The sequence below is a fragment of the Astyanax mexicanus genome, chromosome 11 (genome assembly GCF_023375975.1).
Source record: "Astyanax mexicanus isolate ESR-SI-001 chromosome 11, AstMex3_surface, whole genome shotgun sequence".
Taxonomy (NCBI): Eukaryota; Metazoa; Chordata; class Actinopteri; order Characiformes; family Acestrorhamphidae; genus Astyanax; species Astyanax mexicanus.
The window spans coordinates 10,076,105-10,095,026 of NC_064418.1; the positions used below are offsets into that span (position 1 = coordinate 10,076,105).

General features: G+C 37.9%; 1 protein-coding gene across 1 annotated transcript in view; it reads right to left on the reverse strand.

The window, feature by feature from the left end:
* The window catches only part of tmtops2b (teleost multiple tissue opsin 2b), a 38,589-nt gene extending 20,073 nt beyond the window's left edge, over positions 1 to 18,516 (reverse strand). The window contains exon 1 of the mRNA XM_007227945.3: positions 17,685 to 18,516. Within this exon, the coding sequence (XP_007228007.2) occupies positions 17,685 to 18,072 (388 nt within the window). The 5' untranslated portion in view covers positions 18,073 to 18,516. The remainder of the gene's footprint in view (positions 1 to 17,684) is intronic.
* Positions 18,517 to 18,922: the final 406 nt, after the last annotated feature.

Here is an 18,922-nt window from a genome sequence, read left to right on the forward strand (position 1 = left end):
TACAAAGTAAATTCACAACTAAAAATGTGCAATATTTTTATTACATTTATGAGCAACAACCCCTTTCCCACTGTTATACTCCACCTACCCAGTTACCTCCCTCAATCCAACACAAAGTACCCCTTAACAGGTCCCCTCCTCACCCCACCCCAGCACCCAAAGGCTTCATATTTCAATAAGGAAGAAACAAAAGAAAAGGAAAAGGTGGATTATTCAATGTTAGTTATATATTTAATGTTGTATATAAAGGTTAGAATTGGTCCTCAAATAGTTAGGATTTTTTTTTTTATCAGCACAATGCAAGAAGTTTATTGACTGGAGCTTTGCTATCTCCACACTAAAAGTTCAACCATAGCTACCCTACAGTAGTAAACATGACTCCTCTGCAGCACTGCTCCAGAGAACCCTTCCAGAATTATGTAAAAGCTTGTTATATTGTAGAGTTGAGGGTAGAGAAAGAAGGAATGCAAAACAGAGATAAAAAGGATCAGCAGCATCCAGGAGAAGAAAACATAAAAAAAACACATGGATGTTTCAAAGTGGCAGCAGTACGTGTAGCCTATCCCACACAGCGCTGCTATAGACTCAGATACACAGCAGGGTGGCATCACATGGCCAGTACTTACAACGGAAACCTTTTCTCTTTCAGTCACATGATTTACAGAAGCCACTAAGATAAGCTAATATTTTAACAGAAATAGGGGCTTACATTCAAAAGATCTCCTCAAACAGGCTTTGACCTTTATTGCCTCACCTTTATCACAAAATCGGTAAAACAAATTGCTGCCACTAGCGCACATTGAGTTATAAGAAATATTGGGGAGGTATGTGGTTTCATCTATGGGGGATTGCAATGTTGTCATACACTGCCTGGCCAAAAAAAAGTCACTACTAAAAAAAAGGGTCACAAAATAATAGTTTTGATTGCAGCGTGCATTAATTTTTCACCAAGACCTTGCAGCAGCATTGATGATGGTAGAGTCTGACCACTGCTCAAAGCAGCGCTTCTCCAGCACATCCCAAAGATTCTCAATGAGGTTAAGGTCTGGACTCTGTGGTGAACTCTCTCTCAATCCATGTGTGAAAATGAAGATCTCATGCTCCCTGAACCAGGAACTCTTTCACAATTCCAGCCCCATTCATTCTGAATCCCCACTGTCATCTTGAAATATGTCTGTGCCAGACATAAAAAAATCCATTGATGGAATAACCTGGTCTATATTCAGTATGTTCAGGTAGTCAGCTGACCTCATTCTTTGAACACATTCTGCTGTATATGATTTTATTGCTTTATACATAGAGCTAAACGCAAAGCTATTGGATCTATACAAAAAAAAAACATAACTCAGTCCAGCACTTCAAAGCATGAACCCAAAGGGATCAAAGGCAGTAAGATGTTTAATACATTTATAAGATCTTTTCCATCTTCTGTTGTGGAGAAATGCAGCTGTGTCCTTCAGAGTGATGGTGCTCCATTCAGTACATCTGAGATGAGGTGGAACAATCATGATCCTGAGCTCACTAATGCTCCTGTTGCTGAATGCAACCTGATCCTCACAGTGGTGATTCAATATGCTGTTGGAAAGATTTTCAAAAAAGAGACAGTTACTCCAAAAAAGCAGGATAATTGTCTTTTTTTAATACTCTTCATTGCAGAACAAATTAATTCTCTACACTTTTGTCCTTTTAGTGCATATGTCACTGTATTATGCTAATGCATTATGCTAATATTTAATCCGTTATAGTAATAAATTGTCACTATGCATATTCAGTACTGTATTAATAAATATGTTTGGTGTAGCATAGTGGGAAGCATACTGGATAACATCCCTTCCTTCACCATGGCAAACTGGGATTTGACTCCACAGACCTATAGGTCTCTTCTACAAGAGATCTAAATCTACCATGGCCTAGTCCTGTAACATGACTCAAATAAATTAAATCACCCTGAATAAGAGCATAAGCTAAATACAATAAAAGTGAATGTGCAATTATTTATCTATAATCTATATATTGTGTATATCATTTATATATTTTGAATATAATCACCCACCTGACCTTTAAACCTTAATATGTTGGCACATGTCCATCTTCTTAGTGCTACTCCACTCTGATGATTGATTTTGCCAGCTACCACCAGCTAAAGCTGGATTTAACTTTAGTTCTCTTCAACCCACTCCATCACCTGATGAGCACTGACTCCAGCTTTAGCCCTAGATGGCAGCTGGCTTAAAACTGAATGGTTAAAGAGTTCATGACTTATAACTCGTGACTTACGGGTGGCACAGTGGCTTAGGGTTTAGCACGTTCATCATTAACAAAGAGTACGCCATGTGCAGCTCGAAACGTGCAAAAGGCCAGTACTAATTCTCTTAATTAATCAAGGGGGTGTTTTTGGTGTAATAAGGCTGAAATAAACTAATCAACGTGTTACTTGCCATTTATTTATGAGCCAGGTGTGGTCTGACTTTGGCAGATTGCTATTTTAATGGCACAGCTACCTTCACGCTGTGAAAGTGCTCCATCAGCTTATTGACAGGAACAGTAATGTTATTTTATTTAGTATTCTGTTTATTGTTGATGTAAAAGTTGGGTTGGGTTCGTGCTGTTGTGTGTTTGTGTGTGTGTGTGTGTGTGTGTGTGTGTGTGTGTGTAATGAGCAGAGGTGTGTCAACAAGGGAGTAATGAACGTCTGACTGTTGACATCTGGCTAGGTTTTATTCAGTCAATGGCGCATATATGCAAATATATGATTTGTGAGCATATGTTATAAACTAGAGTGAATAAATCAGATTTGTGGGTTTTATTTCAGCAACACCTAAAAGAGCCAGAAGATCACCAGCATCCAATATTAACTGTCGGCTTTGTCCCTTGAGCACTGGGATTTCTCTTCGATCTCTAAATCATTTGATGATTGATGATTATGTGCTGTAGTTGGTGAGACATCCAATGTTTTCACATGTTTACATAGAGCTAAATGTTCCACAATTTTAGACAATTTTATTTTTTTGCAGATTGGGGGATTTTTTTTATCTATACATATCATCACTTAGAACAATCAGCTTATTAAATCAGAGGTAACATGAATAAACCTATGAATGTGCACATGTGTGTGAGTATAGGAACAGAATTGTTCACATTTCGTTTAATTTATTTGTGAACTGTCAAGATATTCAAATCCAATCTGAGCAAAAATCAGAACTGATTAATGATTTAACTTCAGTGATCTAACACAACACAATACTGTAATGCTGTAAACATGGTTCATACTGTGGGATTCTGGTCAAACATCTTATTAAAGTAGGTAAAAGATCAGATGTTACAGTAATAATATGCTATTTGCACAGCATCTCTCTAGAATAATCAATAAATCAATGAATACTTCCACAGCACTTGATATCTTAAAGCCTTTTGCGTAAATGAGACCACCTGGTGAAAGAATGAACATGTATGAGGGGTAGTAAAATGTTTCAGTGGGTGGTAATCTCATCTATGTAATTGCTTTCTGTCTTTTTGGGCTCATTGTTTGGAGCCACTTGTGCAAGAAATACTGAATGCACCTTGTATTTCCACTCAAAACTATTTGTTTTTTATTTTAGAATTCGCACACCTGTTATTTAGTCTGATTATATTTGACACCTGTCAGTTTGACCTGGGCTCTTGGCGAAGTATTGCCAACCATCCGAGTGCATACTATTTATTATCATCTATAGTTTTGCCTGCTTACTGTATATTATATCTGCCTGTATTCTCATTAAACACTGGAATGATACAGCACAATGCTCTTTTTGATAACATACTGTAGCTCTGTGTGGATGAAAGCATAAAAGACTGTGATTCATAGAAAAAAAACAGAAGAATATGATTTACACAGTAGAACAGGCTGACAAATACATCATTCAACCATCAACAAGATTGTGTTTTTGTGTGTGTTCCTTGCTTTTTTCCAGGTACAGAATCAGTGATTATCCTGTGCTTGAGGAAGGAACTGTGCTTTTTTTTTTATTCAGTGACATCATAGAATATGATGCTCCTGTTCCTTTCCCATTATCTCTTGTTTGCTGTAATATAAAGATAAATAATGAAGCTCAAGTGATGATATCACAAGGTGCTCTTGTTATTTACTCTATTGTCCATAGAAACAGAACCACTCACTCAGTCTCTCTCTCTCTCTCCCTCTCTTTCTGTCTAGCTGTTTACTCTTTATAAGAGTAGCTGTTAGCGTTTGATTACTATTACTTCAATACTCCCACACAAAAGGTGTCTTCAAGGGTACTTCAGTTAAGGGGAGGGTTATATAAAGGATGGGAGCCTCCACACTCCCACACAGCTCTCGTAATGTAGGTGTTTACTGTGTTTCCACAGGTTCATTTTCAACAGATATTGTTAAAACAGCACCAGTTGCGCTGTTTATGTTCTCCTTCCATCACAGCCTCAATAACAATTACAGATCTAATTACAAAACATAATCTTAATCACACATGCACTTAATTCTCGTGCCCACTGTCATGTGCCCACCTTCAGCCAATCATGGAGAGTCCCCATGATCACCCGAGTTGCCCACACTTGTTAGTAATCTAATCTGTGTAAACTGTATATACCTGTTTGTTTATGTGTTGTGCCTAGCGAAGTATTGCCAACCATTCTGGTGCCTACTGTACATTATTGTCTGTGTTTTTTGGTTTTTTTTTTTTGGTTTTACATTTTGGATTGTTGTTTGATTTTGTGTACTTTTCTGCGTTTGACCGCTTTGGATCTGAGTCTATCCCATGTCTGTTTTGGCTCTAGCCCTGGTACTTTGTGTAACACCAGATTACACAAGATAAAGCAAGGAGTTGAGACGTCAATCTAAAAGATTTATGACGCCATCACATTACAGTTTATTACAGTACAAAATGACAAAATTAATAAATGAATCAATAAATCTTTTCTTCACTGACTAAATTTAAACAGAACCTGACTAGCCAGATCATTTTTGGTCTCTATAAGATTTAGAAAAGGTCTGGGGAAAACAATTGATGATAAACAGCCATGAAAACTTACGGGATAATAACCAGTGATGACCAATGAGGCATACCATCACAATATTTGTCAAGACTTAGGATTTCCGTCAAGACCTGGCCCAACTGACAAATTAGAAACTGTTCAGTAGATAAAAAAATAATAGAATGAAAGGAGTTATTACATGGTTTTGAACCATGTATTTAATGCTAATTTCATACATAACATGCATTAAATTGTCCTTTTGATCATTTAAAAAATCATTTAAATGGAAAAAAAACACCTACTGCTGTGATAATAATTGGAGTTTCGACAATCAAGTGTCGAGTTCAAGACAGAATTCACACTGTTGTAGAATCCATAATTAACCTTTGGGCTAATACCCCCATTAATGGACAAAGACAATTAATTGTTTCTGTTGTAAAGACAATATAAAGAAAAGGAAAACCAGCTGGGTTTAATCACAGAAGGAGGGATGGGGTTGCATATTTTTTCTTGTTAATTCATGCAAATGTGTTAGTCTTTAGCCCCCACGGGAGCTTTTTTAAATATGTCTGAAGTCAGAGTGCTGTCATGCTGCTCATAAGTCTGTTAATCTCTTTGTCAGCTGAAACACTGGCCTCTTTCAGGCATATAGATCTGCTTGCTTAGTGGGCTTTCAACAGGATGTCATGTAGCTGTTTGCTATGGGAAAGGTCATTTTTGCCATTTGGAACATGAAATATAATGCACATTGATTGTTATTGTCAGACTGAATTATGGGAAAATTAGACTGATATAAGAAATATTATTTGACCTACACATAAGGAAGTAGCATGTAATGCATGTGTAATGCAGTATGGTATGCAACACATCTTGACACTTTGTATATACCTGCATATTTTGCGCTGAGTTAAAGTGTTGATAGTGTGTCCAGTGGCACCCAACAATTTTTTTTTTTTTATCAATATATTTATTTCAACATGCACATGCCTCCTCCGACACATGTGAAGTCAGCCACCGCAACTCACAGAGGCCTTGTGTTGATCGACATCACCCTTTGGAGTGATGTGAGAAGAGTGCGCCATCTACTCAACCAGAGAGAGCAAGACCAATTGTGGTCTCTCAGGCTCTGGCAGCTGATGGCAAGCTACATTAACGGGATTCGAACCCTGACACATTTTCAATCAGGTTTAGGTTTGCCAAAGTGGCTATACATGGCATAAGACCTGTGTCTTTAAGGCAAGCTCTTAAAATGGCAGTAATATGTGGATGAGAATTGTCCTGTTGAAATAATGCACCAGAGTGTGCAATCAGAAAAGGTAGGATGGCTGGTTGCAGGACCTCATTAATGCAATACTGGGTTGTTAAAGTGGCTGTTATAAAGATTAGAGGTGATCTGCCATCGTACAAAATTGCACCACACATGAGACCAGGCTTTCTGTCTTTGGCAATGTTGACTTGGTATTCAGGGCAGTCATCATAATGGTCTGTGGGCATGTAGTCCTGTATGGTGCAGCCATCTGCCAATGGTGCTGGCACTAACTGGATGACTCATGGAGGGCATCGCTGTTCTTACTTTCTTCTTAAAAAAGTTTTCTTCAAGGATCCTCAAGCACCTTAAAGGGTTCATCCACAATATCAAGTTAAGAAACAGCTAAAAGTTTCTTTATTTTTATTCCTGAGAATAATAGCAGTTCCAGAAGATCTATTCCCTGTGTCAATGGAATTTAAGGCTAATCACCAAGAGTTCAGGGTTTCAGAATGCTTCTCAGGCTCCCAGTGGCGGCTGGCCAATAGGGGGCGCTGGGGCGCCGCCCCCTTAAAAATGTTTAGATATTAAAATGAAATAATTATGAACTGCAAAATAGTTATAAATGTGTTTATTCATACTGTGTGTCTAATGGACATGTTAGATTTTATTAAAAAAATAAATATATCATTGCATTTAATTGCTCACATTGTGCACACTTCCTATGTGCAGGGCGCCGGTCTAATAAGAGTGTATGTAGGCACGTCAACTTTTGGCAAGCAGGTGATCTGAGGCTGATTTTTAATTGGTTATTTTAGGTTTTCCACAGGGCGCAGCGCTCTGCGTCCCGGACACACCCATTCTAATGCGTAGTGTGTCAGCATTGGCTTATTTTTTTAAAACATCGTGTGATTGGATAATTCCCAAATCAACTCATTAGTTCAGCTGCGGTTCGTTATCTCGATTCACGTTAAACAACATTTGCAGGCTGGAGCAGCATCATGAGAGAAAATTCGGTTTTGTCTTTACAAAAAAATGCTTTTACAAAGCGTTCACTTGAAGAAAAAAAGAGGATAAAGGAGCTTGGACCGGATCGTCCCAATTTACATATTCAGCAACAGGCAAGTGATCGAGGACGATCCTACACCCGGGCTTTTTCCAGCTCTTCCTACGACAAGCGGAGTTGGCTAGCTGGATGTGATGTAAGCAATGCCTTTTACTGCTTTCCGTGTTTGCTATTTAAAAGTTCTGGCACGGAGGAATTGTGGACAACTACTGGAGTAAGAGACTTAAAACATCTTTCAGAAAAATGCAAACGGCACGAAAACAGCCGCAGCCACTTAGACAATGCTATGAAGCTAAGTTTTTTGGGGAAACTTAGCATTGCTCAACAACTAGATGAAGGCTACAGGATTGCTGTTAGAAGGCACAATGAAGAGGTGACAAAAAATCGGCACATTCTCTCTAGAATAATAGATTGTGTTAAATTTTGTGGAGCATTTGAACTGGCCTTGCGTGGCCATGATGAAAGTAAAAGCTCGGATAATCCCGGCATCTTTCGTGGGTTGGTGGATTTTGTTGCTTCTCTTGATGGAGTGCTAAAAGAACACCTTGAGAATGCTACTGTGTTTAAGGGAACTTTGAAAACCGTGCAGAATGAACTGCTGGACTGTATGTTTTCTGTTTTGAGGGAGCATATTATCAAAGAAGCCCAGAGCAGTGATTTTCTTTCAATCCAGGCAGACGAGACAGTGGATATTGCCACGCAGTGCCAACTTGTGCTTGTACTACGTTATATCGATGCCAAAAACTGATTCCATTGCTACAGCCCTAAAAGAACGTCTTTCAACTATTCTTCCTGAGGATCAAAAGGCTAAGCTCATCTGCCAGGCATATGATGGAGCCAGCGTGATGCGAGGTGCCACTGCAGGTGTTCAGAAGAAGATACAAGATGTGTACCCAAATGCCCACTACATCCACTGCTATGCACATCAGCTGAATCTAATAATGCAACAGGCTACTTCTCACATAACCAAAGTAAGAATATTTTTTTCTAACCTTAATGGATTTACCAGCTTTTTTTCCAGATCATCCAAGCGCACAAGTGTTCTTGATAAAGTTGTGGCCCACAGACTACCAGCATCCAGTAACATCAGATGGAACTTTCACAGCCGTGTCATCAATACTGTGTTTGATCACAGAGAGGACCTTATCCGCTGTTTTGAATGCATACAAGACTCTGGTGACTTTGACCCCATTACCGTCAGAGAGGCTGGAGCATTTGCCATGCTCCTGGAGGATCAGGATTTTAAGTTCTTTCTGCAACTTTTCCACCATATCATGCCTCATGTGGACCTCCTCTATGCCAAACTCCAGAAGAAGGTCATAGATTCAGTCTGTATCCAGAAGAGCATCCAGCAGTTCCAAGAGGACATTCAAAAGATCAGGTAATAGTTGAAATAGTTTATTCTTTTTGTTCTTTCTCTTCTTATTTTTTTCTTCTTTCTCTTCTTCTTTTTCTTCATTGTTATAATAGTTTAAGTCTTTCTCTTTGGCAGAAATTCTCTTCACTCTATGGTTGGACAAAGCAGTGTAGGTAGCAGTCAGCCAGTAAAGAGGCGTCGGACACTCAGTGTAGAAGACCACGAAAGGATTGCTGCAGAAGTGAGTTGTTGTGGAAAATCACTGTTATGCTGGTTTATAGTAGTGGTATTTAGTCTAGTAGGAAGGTGTGCTTTATAGTTAGAATTAAATTTGTTTATGTGTTGTTATGCATGAGTGATTAGGGTATGTTGATGTAATATCTGTCAAAGATATTTTATTATATAAGTTGTACTGCAATGTATGGGTAATGAAGGGAAAAAACTAATTCTTACAACATTTGGATTTTGTATAATTGTGTCCCCCAAAAATGCTGTAAACATTTCATAACACAGTCTTAAAAAATGGCAGTAAAGTTGATTAAAATCAAAAGTTAGTTTATTAATAAAATGTGTTCGTTCTTTGTATGACTTGTACATTAACATTTCGTGTTTAGAATGAAAAGTATGATTTTGTATAATCACTTTATAATCTTCATGTTTATCCTTCTCTCTCAAGGTCTGTGATATCATACTGGGACACACCAGGGAGCGCTTTTCCTTCACGAACCACCTTGTTAGTGCCACACTCCTGCAGGGGGACAGGTTTGAACAATACAACACAGCATTTCCTGAAGATGCACTGAGCAACACTTTAAAAGCCTATCCAGTGCTTAATGGAGGTAAGCTGAAGACAGAGCTTAGTCTCATCTACAGCAAGGAAGAGTTCAAAGCATGTTGTGGTGCTGTGGGCCTACTCCAGCTGTTTATGGAAAATAACCTAGAAGAAGTCTTTTCAGAAACTGTCACACTCCTGAAGATACTCATCACCACACCCATGACCACAGCAGAAGCTGAAAGGTGCTTTTCGACTCTGAAAAGAATTAAGACTTTTCTGAGAAACTCAATGACTCAGGACAGGCTGAATGCATTGGCCATGTTGTCAATGGAGAAAACACTGGTCACAGAGATGACTGATTTTAATAAGAATGTAATTGAGAAATTTGCAGGCCAGAAGGAAAGAAGGGCAAAATTCATGTTCAAATAGTGCTATTTTTTAAGATCCGTTTTATGTTTTTTTTTTTTTTTTTTTTTTTTACATTGGTTTGTTTGCGCCCCCCTCAGTTTTTTTAGCACCAGCCGCCACTGCTCTTGACCCCACCAAATGTGCATGCTATAACCAGGAGAGGGCCAAGAAGAGGTACTCTCGAAGTTGACTGGAGGGTGGAAAACCCAAACTGACATGAAGGAATGAAAAAGCAAAAAATAGAGGAGAATTAAAGAGAGACTCACATGAGCTGCTGACTTAGATATCCGTTTACTTTTATCCTGTTCCAAAAAGAAAACGGATAACTTTCCCAGCAGGACACTACAAATATAATCTCTCTTTCTCTCACTCTTGCTCTCGCTCTCTCTCTCTCTTGGCTTACATTGTGTGTATATTTTTCTCTGCCAGTTCTGCTATTTTTAAAGTTGTGTGTGTGTATAGATATTCATTAATTTGATATTCCCTTCACAAAAAAGACAAACAAACAAACACGTCCACAGATGTCCTCCTCAGCATCATTTACCAACCTTTGGACGCACTAATCTTTTAACCACTGGTAATTATTCTTAATCCTGCCAACCTGTTCCTCTTTTAGTCCACATAAATCTGCTCCAGCTAAGTTCTGGCCCATTGCAATCCATGTATAGCCTGTTCCTCTCAGTATATCTTCAGCAAATATGGAGTGCTCCACTCTTTCCAAAGTCTCCCACAATATTATAAAACTTCAGATGTAAGACAAGTAGAAAGCACCCATCCCCTTTTACTTTAAGTGTCCATATTTGTAAATTAATTAAACTCACTTAATTCTAGGGCTGGGGCGACGCGTCGACATAATCGACGTCATCGATTACAAAAATACATCGATTTGCATAACGTGCGTCGGCGCGTCGTAAACATGGCGGCGCCTGTGGAGAGCATTAGAGGTTAGATCGGTCCCAAAAATTCCAACTGGCTGTTTTCGGGCTGTTTTAATGAGCGAAATATGATCAGAATTATGTTAATTAACACGGTAACATAGAAGCATAGAACTATTATTTAATTAAAATGATTTTTAAGAACAGCTAAACACAGTTCTGCAGGTCAAACGCGGAGGAGTTCACGTGCGAGAGACAGAGAGAGAGAGAGAGAGAGAGAGAGAGAGAGAGAGAGAGAGAGAGAGAGAGAGACACAGAGAGAGAGAGAGAGATTTGCTTGTTCTACTCACAGGTGAAGGTTCTCTTTGATCTCCTCGTGCTCCTATTCTAGTCCCATACATAACTCTGCAGCTCCCTCAGTGTTTTCTGCCGTATTTTGCGGCTAGCGCGAGCGCTTACAACTGACACCGCGGACCGCGAGGTGCCGCCGCGTTTGTGCCGAATCCGACTCTCTGCTGAATCTGACTCCCGCTTCGCGGACAGAATCGGCACAACACCCCCGCTGTAGATCTGCGGTAGTGAAAACAGCGCTTATAAATAAATTAGTTTAGTTTCACTTTCAGTTTTCGTTATTTTTTTTTAAATAAAAATATAATAAAAAAACAGACGCCTACATCTCGGACTATTTTCTGGAGCCCGGGTCGGATTTACGGGCGGGCCTCGGGTCATGTCGGGTTCGGGCAGAGAATCTAAGCTCTAGAGAGCTTGGACTCCGGAGAGCAATCTCCAGCTACAAAAAAACGCCAGCGGGCATCTAAAGTTTGGGAGCATTTCACGCAAAAGGGCAACAATGTGGTCCTCTGCCATACGTGCAAAAGGAGCACTTGAAGCGCAAACATCCAGGAGCACTATGTCAACAGGGTCACACAGTAAGTTACCGTTTACATCAGGGTCTCCGCGGGTGTCCTTAAAAAGACTTAAGACTGTCTACCAAAGGTTTTAAACCTGCCACAGGCAGAAATTATACATTTTTGGTTTATATTTATATATATAGTTTCCAGAAACAGTAGCATTATTCATAAGTTCAGGTGTTTAGCTAAGCTAGCTGCCTTAAGTTATTTTAGCTAGCGCCGTCGGCGCTGCGGTGTCACACCGTATTCTGTCACCGTCGGAATTTTGTGACCAGTGCTCACGGTTATGAGCATTCATTGGCAAAACGGAAGCTTTCTATACCTACACCTTACCCTCAGCCCTAAACTGAACCGTTTTGGCCAGTCGGGGTAAACATTAGAAACGAACACGTTTCGAATCGGCCAGTGCACCGGTCTGCTGAGAACTACTTGCCAGTGGTCACAAAATCTAGCGGTCACAGAAAACAACACACGGTTGTGATGTATGGGAGCTTATCCATTTTTAGCGTTATAGATCTAAACAACGTGCTGTACATGTAAGTGATTATAAGTGTGGGGTTTGGTTTAGTAGGCTTGTGTTGTTGTTGTTATTATATATAAATATAGTAATTTATCGTTTGCTTTAAAACGTAAAATAATAATTATTTAAATATGTTTCTCAATGAATAGATTAGTCGACTAATCGAAAAAAATAATCGTTAGAATAATCGTTTAAAAAATAATCGTTAGGGACAGCCCTACTTAATTCAATTCATTAAACTCACCAAACCCCAAATCAGAGCGTCCCCTGGCTTCAATCTTTATTTACCAACAACCATTATCCTGCTAAAACATGCCAGTTGGGAGCTCTGCCTTTATAGGCTGTTAGTGTCTCTTGTATCACTACTAGTGGTAACTGATCATCAGCTCCACAAATCATCACATCAGCAGTTTGTGCACTCCACAGTAAAGGTAGAATTAAAGCATTCACCACAAGGCCTCCATACGCAAATACGACCATCATCAGATCCCAAACAGAACCCCAATTAATAAGATTCCATTCCATAGCAGCCATTGATAACATCACTGCATACAAAGGCTATGGGGGCTGGCCTAATTGGTGGGCAATTCGTAGAAATGATTATCATGCTTTTCTCAGATCAACAATGTGAGTCTTTTCATAGGGCAGTGCTCTTATATCTGACACCCACTCTAACTAAGTGTTGTTCAGCTCGGCTAAAGAAACTCTAAACAGCACAACTGGTATCTGGTATCACATTCAGCATATCATTACTGACATTGTTTTTTCCATTTCTGTGTCTTAGTTCAGTGATTATGTCTGCATTCTCCACACACCTATTCAAATCATAGTGTTCTATCCTGGGTCTTACTTCTCTTTTCTCTTCGAAAAGAAAGGTAATCATTGACTAGTCTCAGGAGGCTTAGGAGCGCCACACTCTGATGGGAGTGCTCACTAAGATCACAACTCTGCTGCCTCATCAACTCTGTCCTCCCTAAGGAAAACAGATGGAGATTAAACACTAACAACTTATTGGTTAATAAAAAACACAAATTACACAATTATTTGCCAACTGTATTTTGTTATCAACAAAAAGCTCTGATTAAAGGGAAATTGACGATTACTTGCTGAGTGGTCGCCGACAAGTCTCAAAAGCACAAGAAACATCTAGCAGGTTTAATATCTAGAACATATTTCAGAATAAAAAAAATATTAAAAATGTGGTGTAAACAGCACAGTAACATGAAAACTCAAAAAGTGGTGTTGTGTGAGTCAGACATTAAATAACCATTTGAAGATAACATCTTTATCTTTGAGAGGGTGTGGTTCTACTTGACGTACACTGTTAAAAGAATCAGTTTCTTAAGGATTGTTTAAAGAAACCTTAAAATGCTTTGAAAACTCTTAAAAAATGATCCCAAAATGCTCCAAAAATTGAAATTTAATTTTTTAAAAGTTTATCAGGGAACGTTTAACAGTGTAGATCTAAACCAATACCAGATAACTGAACTCTAGTGTTAACACGGAGTGGGGATTTTTTTTAGAAAGGTAAAGGCTGGGTCACACCTATACAGGTTAAATATAGTTCAATTGACCCTCAGTACATTGTGGACATCATAAACAACCTTAATTTCATAACAAGTAGTCAATGACATTAAATGAATGTATAGATTCTGGAAGCATCTTGTGCAGAGTAGCTACGACAAGAAAAGCGTTTTCGACCGTCTATGTTTTCCCAGCTGACATGATTTCTTCACTCTTTGAAAGACTAATAACATGGAGACAGAATTATATTGACGTTTAGGCTGAAGTACAGTGGAATCTTACAATGTGAGATTTTCTCAGAACACCCCAGCAGTTAGTTTCCCAAGAATTCATATAAGAAAAGAACCTGCTGTTAATATCACACCCTCTAAATGTCACTGAATCGTCTAAATACCAGGGTGGTTTAATAGATGAAATGATAATAATTCTACATCTACCACTCTAAAATCAGCATTACACTCCTACTACAGTAAATCATGGCAATTTTGAAAAACAAAATCAGCTTTTAGTGTTTAAAACATAATAAATACTCCTTTATTATGTTGGTCTTGTGTTAAATAATGACTTAGTATCTCAAAATAAGGACTTAGTAATTCACCTAATAATGTGAATTAAATGTGAATTTAAATAAAAATGTGCTAGATTTATATTTATTTTAAAAGGTGTGCATAGGCTTCCATACGTTCATATATAATGGTAAAATTATTTTTTTTATTTATAATTTATAAGCAGTTTAACCAGAGGATAATGGATCCCTCCTTTTAAGACTTGGTTCCTCTCTAAGTTTTCTTTCTCCAGAGGATTTTATGTTTTTTTATGTTTTTATTTTTAAAGTATTGTTGAAATCTGGTCAAATGTTCTATTCCTGTAAATTCCTCTTTAAAGACAGCATCACTTATGAAGGTGCTGCACAAATAAAATTGGTTTTATATTGATCTGATTCTTGAGGATCAAGGTGAAAAGGTGTGAGATTAAATACAGAGTGCAATTATTCAAGCACAAAACACAAACACATTCTAAAAGACTACTGACATGGAGACACAATTAAATTGACTTTTAGGCTGAAGTACATTGGAATCTTTCAACGTAAGATTTTCTGTGAAATCCCCCCCCCCCCTTATTTTTCCAAGAATTCACAGAAGAAAAGACCCTGCTGTTAATATCACACCCTCTAAATGTCACTGAATCCTCTAAATTACAGGGTGGTTAAGTACATACAAATATAATAATTACGCTCCTGCTACAGTAAATCATGGCAATTAATAAAATATATTAAAATAAATAAATAAAAATCCATGTAGAAAAAAAACTTAGACCTAAAATTCCTCATTTTGATATGACTATAAAACAGTGACGTATCCACAGTGGTCCAAACATTTATTCACAGAATATTTCCTCTGTAGAATGTCACTGGCGTGGCAATATACACTGCTTTTAGGTTATTAGTATTAAATTAAAGGTGCTTTATGAGCTCTTGTTACTGCATGCAGACGAATAAATTTTGAGGCTCATGTAATTAGACAGATTCATCATCAAAGAGCATCTGAATCAAAAAACACTCATATGACCTGGAAGGATAATCCAGAGCTGTGTCCAGACATAGCAATCTGACACGCTTGCTTTCATCTACAATCCCAGAGAACAAAAAGTTGAGACAGTATGGAAAATGCAAATATTAAATATTAAAATATTTAATTGCAGGCATTATGAACCCAATATATTTAATGTTTCATCTTGTTCACTTAATTTCATTTGTTAATACACATATATTTCTGCATTTCAAGCCTGCAACACATTCCAAAACAAGTTGGGGATGTTAAAGCATTTCCCTGGAATTGGAATAGATGTATATTAACAGTTACATTAAATTGACCAAATAAAACATGAAATGTATTGGGTTCATACTGTCTGCTATGAAAACACTGTACTTATTTTTATTTTTTTGTACTTTTTTTAATATTTTTTTGTAGCAGTACCAACATACAGAGATGATTCCTTGTTTAACAGGCATAAAAACGTACAGTCAAATAAATGTGTTATCATGCCAAATTCTATCTATTTTAAAATAAAACAGCTTAAAAAATAAAAACTATATCAGAAATCCCACCCTGCACAATGCAGATAGCAGCTACTCTATATAAGATAAGCTAATGTACCAATTGAATAATTTGTTGTGGGCATCAGAAAGCTGCTATTAATATCACAGAAGTTGTGGGAGATATGGGATGTCTGCTATATGGACATATATGGATCATATATGTAGATCACACATGATTATTTGTATGTTTTATCAGTGGTTATTCTAAGGATTTAATCTCAATTAAAATGTATTTTCTAATTACAAATATGACTGTTCTTTTTTCCTGTATGTTGGTGTTAAAAATACAGTTTATTCCTATAAAATCCAAAAACTATATATTGTATTTGGTGTTTTAGTGTGACACAGAAGCTGGAACAAATAATTTGGAACTGCAACACAGCTCACACTTTTCTATTACCAATTAGTCCAGTTCCAATCCAGAAATCCATCACATTAATAACTTTTAATTTACAAATACAAATACAAATATATTACTTCACACAGCCAGAAAGTCAATGCACTTTTTGCCAATGCAATCCATTAATGTTTCTGTGAATCCAATACAGTAAACAATTATTTAAACAGTTAATCTGTCTTTACTGGCACGTGCTCAAACTGTGGCTTATATCGCCAGTTTCCAAACCACACATCCCAGTAAAAGCTATTACTGCAGCAAAGAGAAAACACACATTATCTATGAGTTTCCCCAGTATATACAAAAAAAAAACATTCAAAAATACAAACTATTACTTTTGAAACACACAATACAGCGGTTCAGAGTAAATTTGTTTTTTATTTAAAAACAACTGTTAAAATTCCACCAGCTTTAATAAATCCTATTTTTAATTGACTTCCTAGAGCAAAAACCTCCAACTCAAAAACAACAGATAGCTAAAATGTAAAGTATTCACTGATTCATCATACAGTGTGTGCAAAATATCATCACACAGGAGAGAAATCCACTTATATCAACAAAGTATAAATAAAATGTCTGATAGGGTCTTTACTTGATACCAAATGATGTTTATTTTAAGTAGGATGGATGCCTTCTTGTAAGACTTGGTTCCTCTCCAAGTTTTCTTTCTCCAGAGAATTTATGTTTTCCTTATTTTTAAGTATTGTTGATATCTTGTCCAAATATTTAATTCTTGTAAATTCCTGTTTGATGACAGCATTAGTTATGAAGGTGCTCCACAAATAAAATTTAAGTGTGAAAATAAACACAGAGTGCAGTTATTTAAGCACAAAACAGCTAGATCATCACTGTGATGCCACAACACCAGGTGGATGAAGACTATTACACACCTCTTCTGACACATATGAAATCAGCCACTGCCTCTTGTCCAACTGTGGCTGATGCAGAATGGCTAAATAATCTTCAAAAATGTAGTTGCTAAAATGCTACTAAAACCTTTATTTTTCTGAGTTATTTAATTATCATGCTTAAATTGTTCATTCTTTTAATTGATATTTTTGTTATATCAACTGCTTTGCAAACATATTCTACTTCAAATTATATGGTCAGATGAATAGAATATACTTAATTTTGTCTTATTTTTTTATTTTTTTGTCTTTTGCTTTAGATGGAGAATAAAAATGATTGATATAGAGTGAACAGTATAGCACACAGCAACTCAACATTTTAGAAAATGAGGTTTTACAGTCTACCCAACTAGTTTACCTAAGGTTGACTGGTGGGAATGACTACATACTGATGGTGAGTGTCAGAAGTTGGAGGATACAACCTCCTGGTGCCGGAAGCTAACTTAATTAGAAACTGATTCAACTCAATTATCCAGTTTGAATGTGATCCAGTTTTATTTAAAACTGACTTAAATTACTTAAGAGTTCAATCAAACTTTGGGTTTATGCACTTCGGAATGAATGGCAGACGCAGTGCTATAAAGGCACTATATGGTCTATACGTATAACTCACCGAAGCAGGAGTTGATGAATCCGTACCACATGCAGCCCTGCCTCCCCAGCAGCCACCGGCCGTGGATGCTGGACGCGAAGCTGAGCGTCGTCCCGCACGTGCAGACCAGCATGTCACTGACGCTGATGTTCAGCAGCAGCATGTTGACGGGAGTGCGCAGCGTCTTGAACTTGCAGAAGAGCACGAGCACCACCAGGTTGTTGAGAAAGCCGAACGTCATGATGAGCCCCAGGAAGACGGACAGGGCGATGAAGCCCGCGGGAGAGAGCTTCTCCGGCGGGGACGCGCCCCAGTCCTCCTCCAGGAGCGCGAGCGCGTCCTCATCGCTGGTGTTGAAGCTGTAGTTGAAATCCGCCAGCTGGGAAAACATCATCCCCCTCCTCCTCATTAGGCGCGCGGGTCGCTGGCTGGCTGGCTCTCGTTACGGGGTGGTAATACTCGCTGTGGGCGCGCGCATACTCCGGGTTATGGATGCGCAGAGCCGCGCGCTTTGGAAAGATGCTTGATCATTAAGCCTTACATTGTCCACCTGCTTTGTCCATTATAAAACGATTAGAAACAAACAGGTGAATCCATTGCCTTCTACTATCAGTCTTTCATTGAATCAATCAATTCATCAGTCAATAAATCAATAAATCACACTGTTGTCAGTTGTACCTAAACGGCAACAAAAAAAATAAGACCAGGCGCGAAAAGTTACCAGATTTTCATCTAAACTATTTAAGCCGTATATTGTTCATAATCTAATCTAATCACCCATAAAGTGACACAATGTGTCATCAGTCATATCAGGATCTGCTGCGCGCGCTTCGTTATAACCAGCCTATCCCGACAGACTGGGAGCTCCGTGGGAAAACCGGGAGAATATAAACCACTGATGACGTAGAAAAGCGCGAGGAGGATCATTGGAGCAGTTTCATTTTTTATGTACAGTGAAAAGAAAGAAAACGATTCAAACGAAATCAAAGAAAACTCCTCAAAACATTAAATCAGCGTACATTATTTTAGATAGATGTCTATATGATGATCATTTAATATTTTGTTCTATAATAACATAACTTTAAAAAATTATTTTTTTAAAATCATTTTCACACATTTGATTAGTGTTAGGGTTGTTTCCCAAAACAACCCAGCTGGCACACAACCGACCTTCAATGTTGAAATGTGGTTGAAGTAATTTCTGTTGTTGTTTCAACGTTGAAACAACATTTTATATAAAATGGTTGTGCAAACGTTAA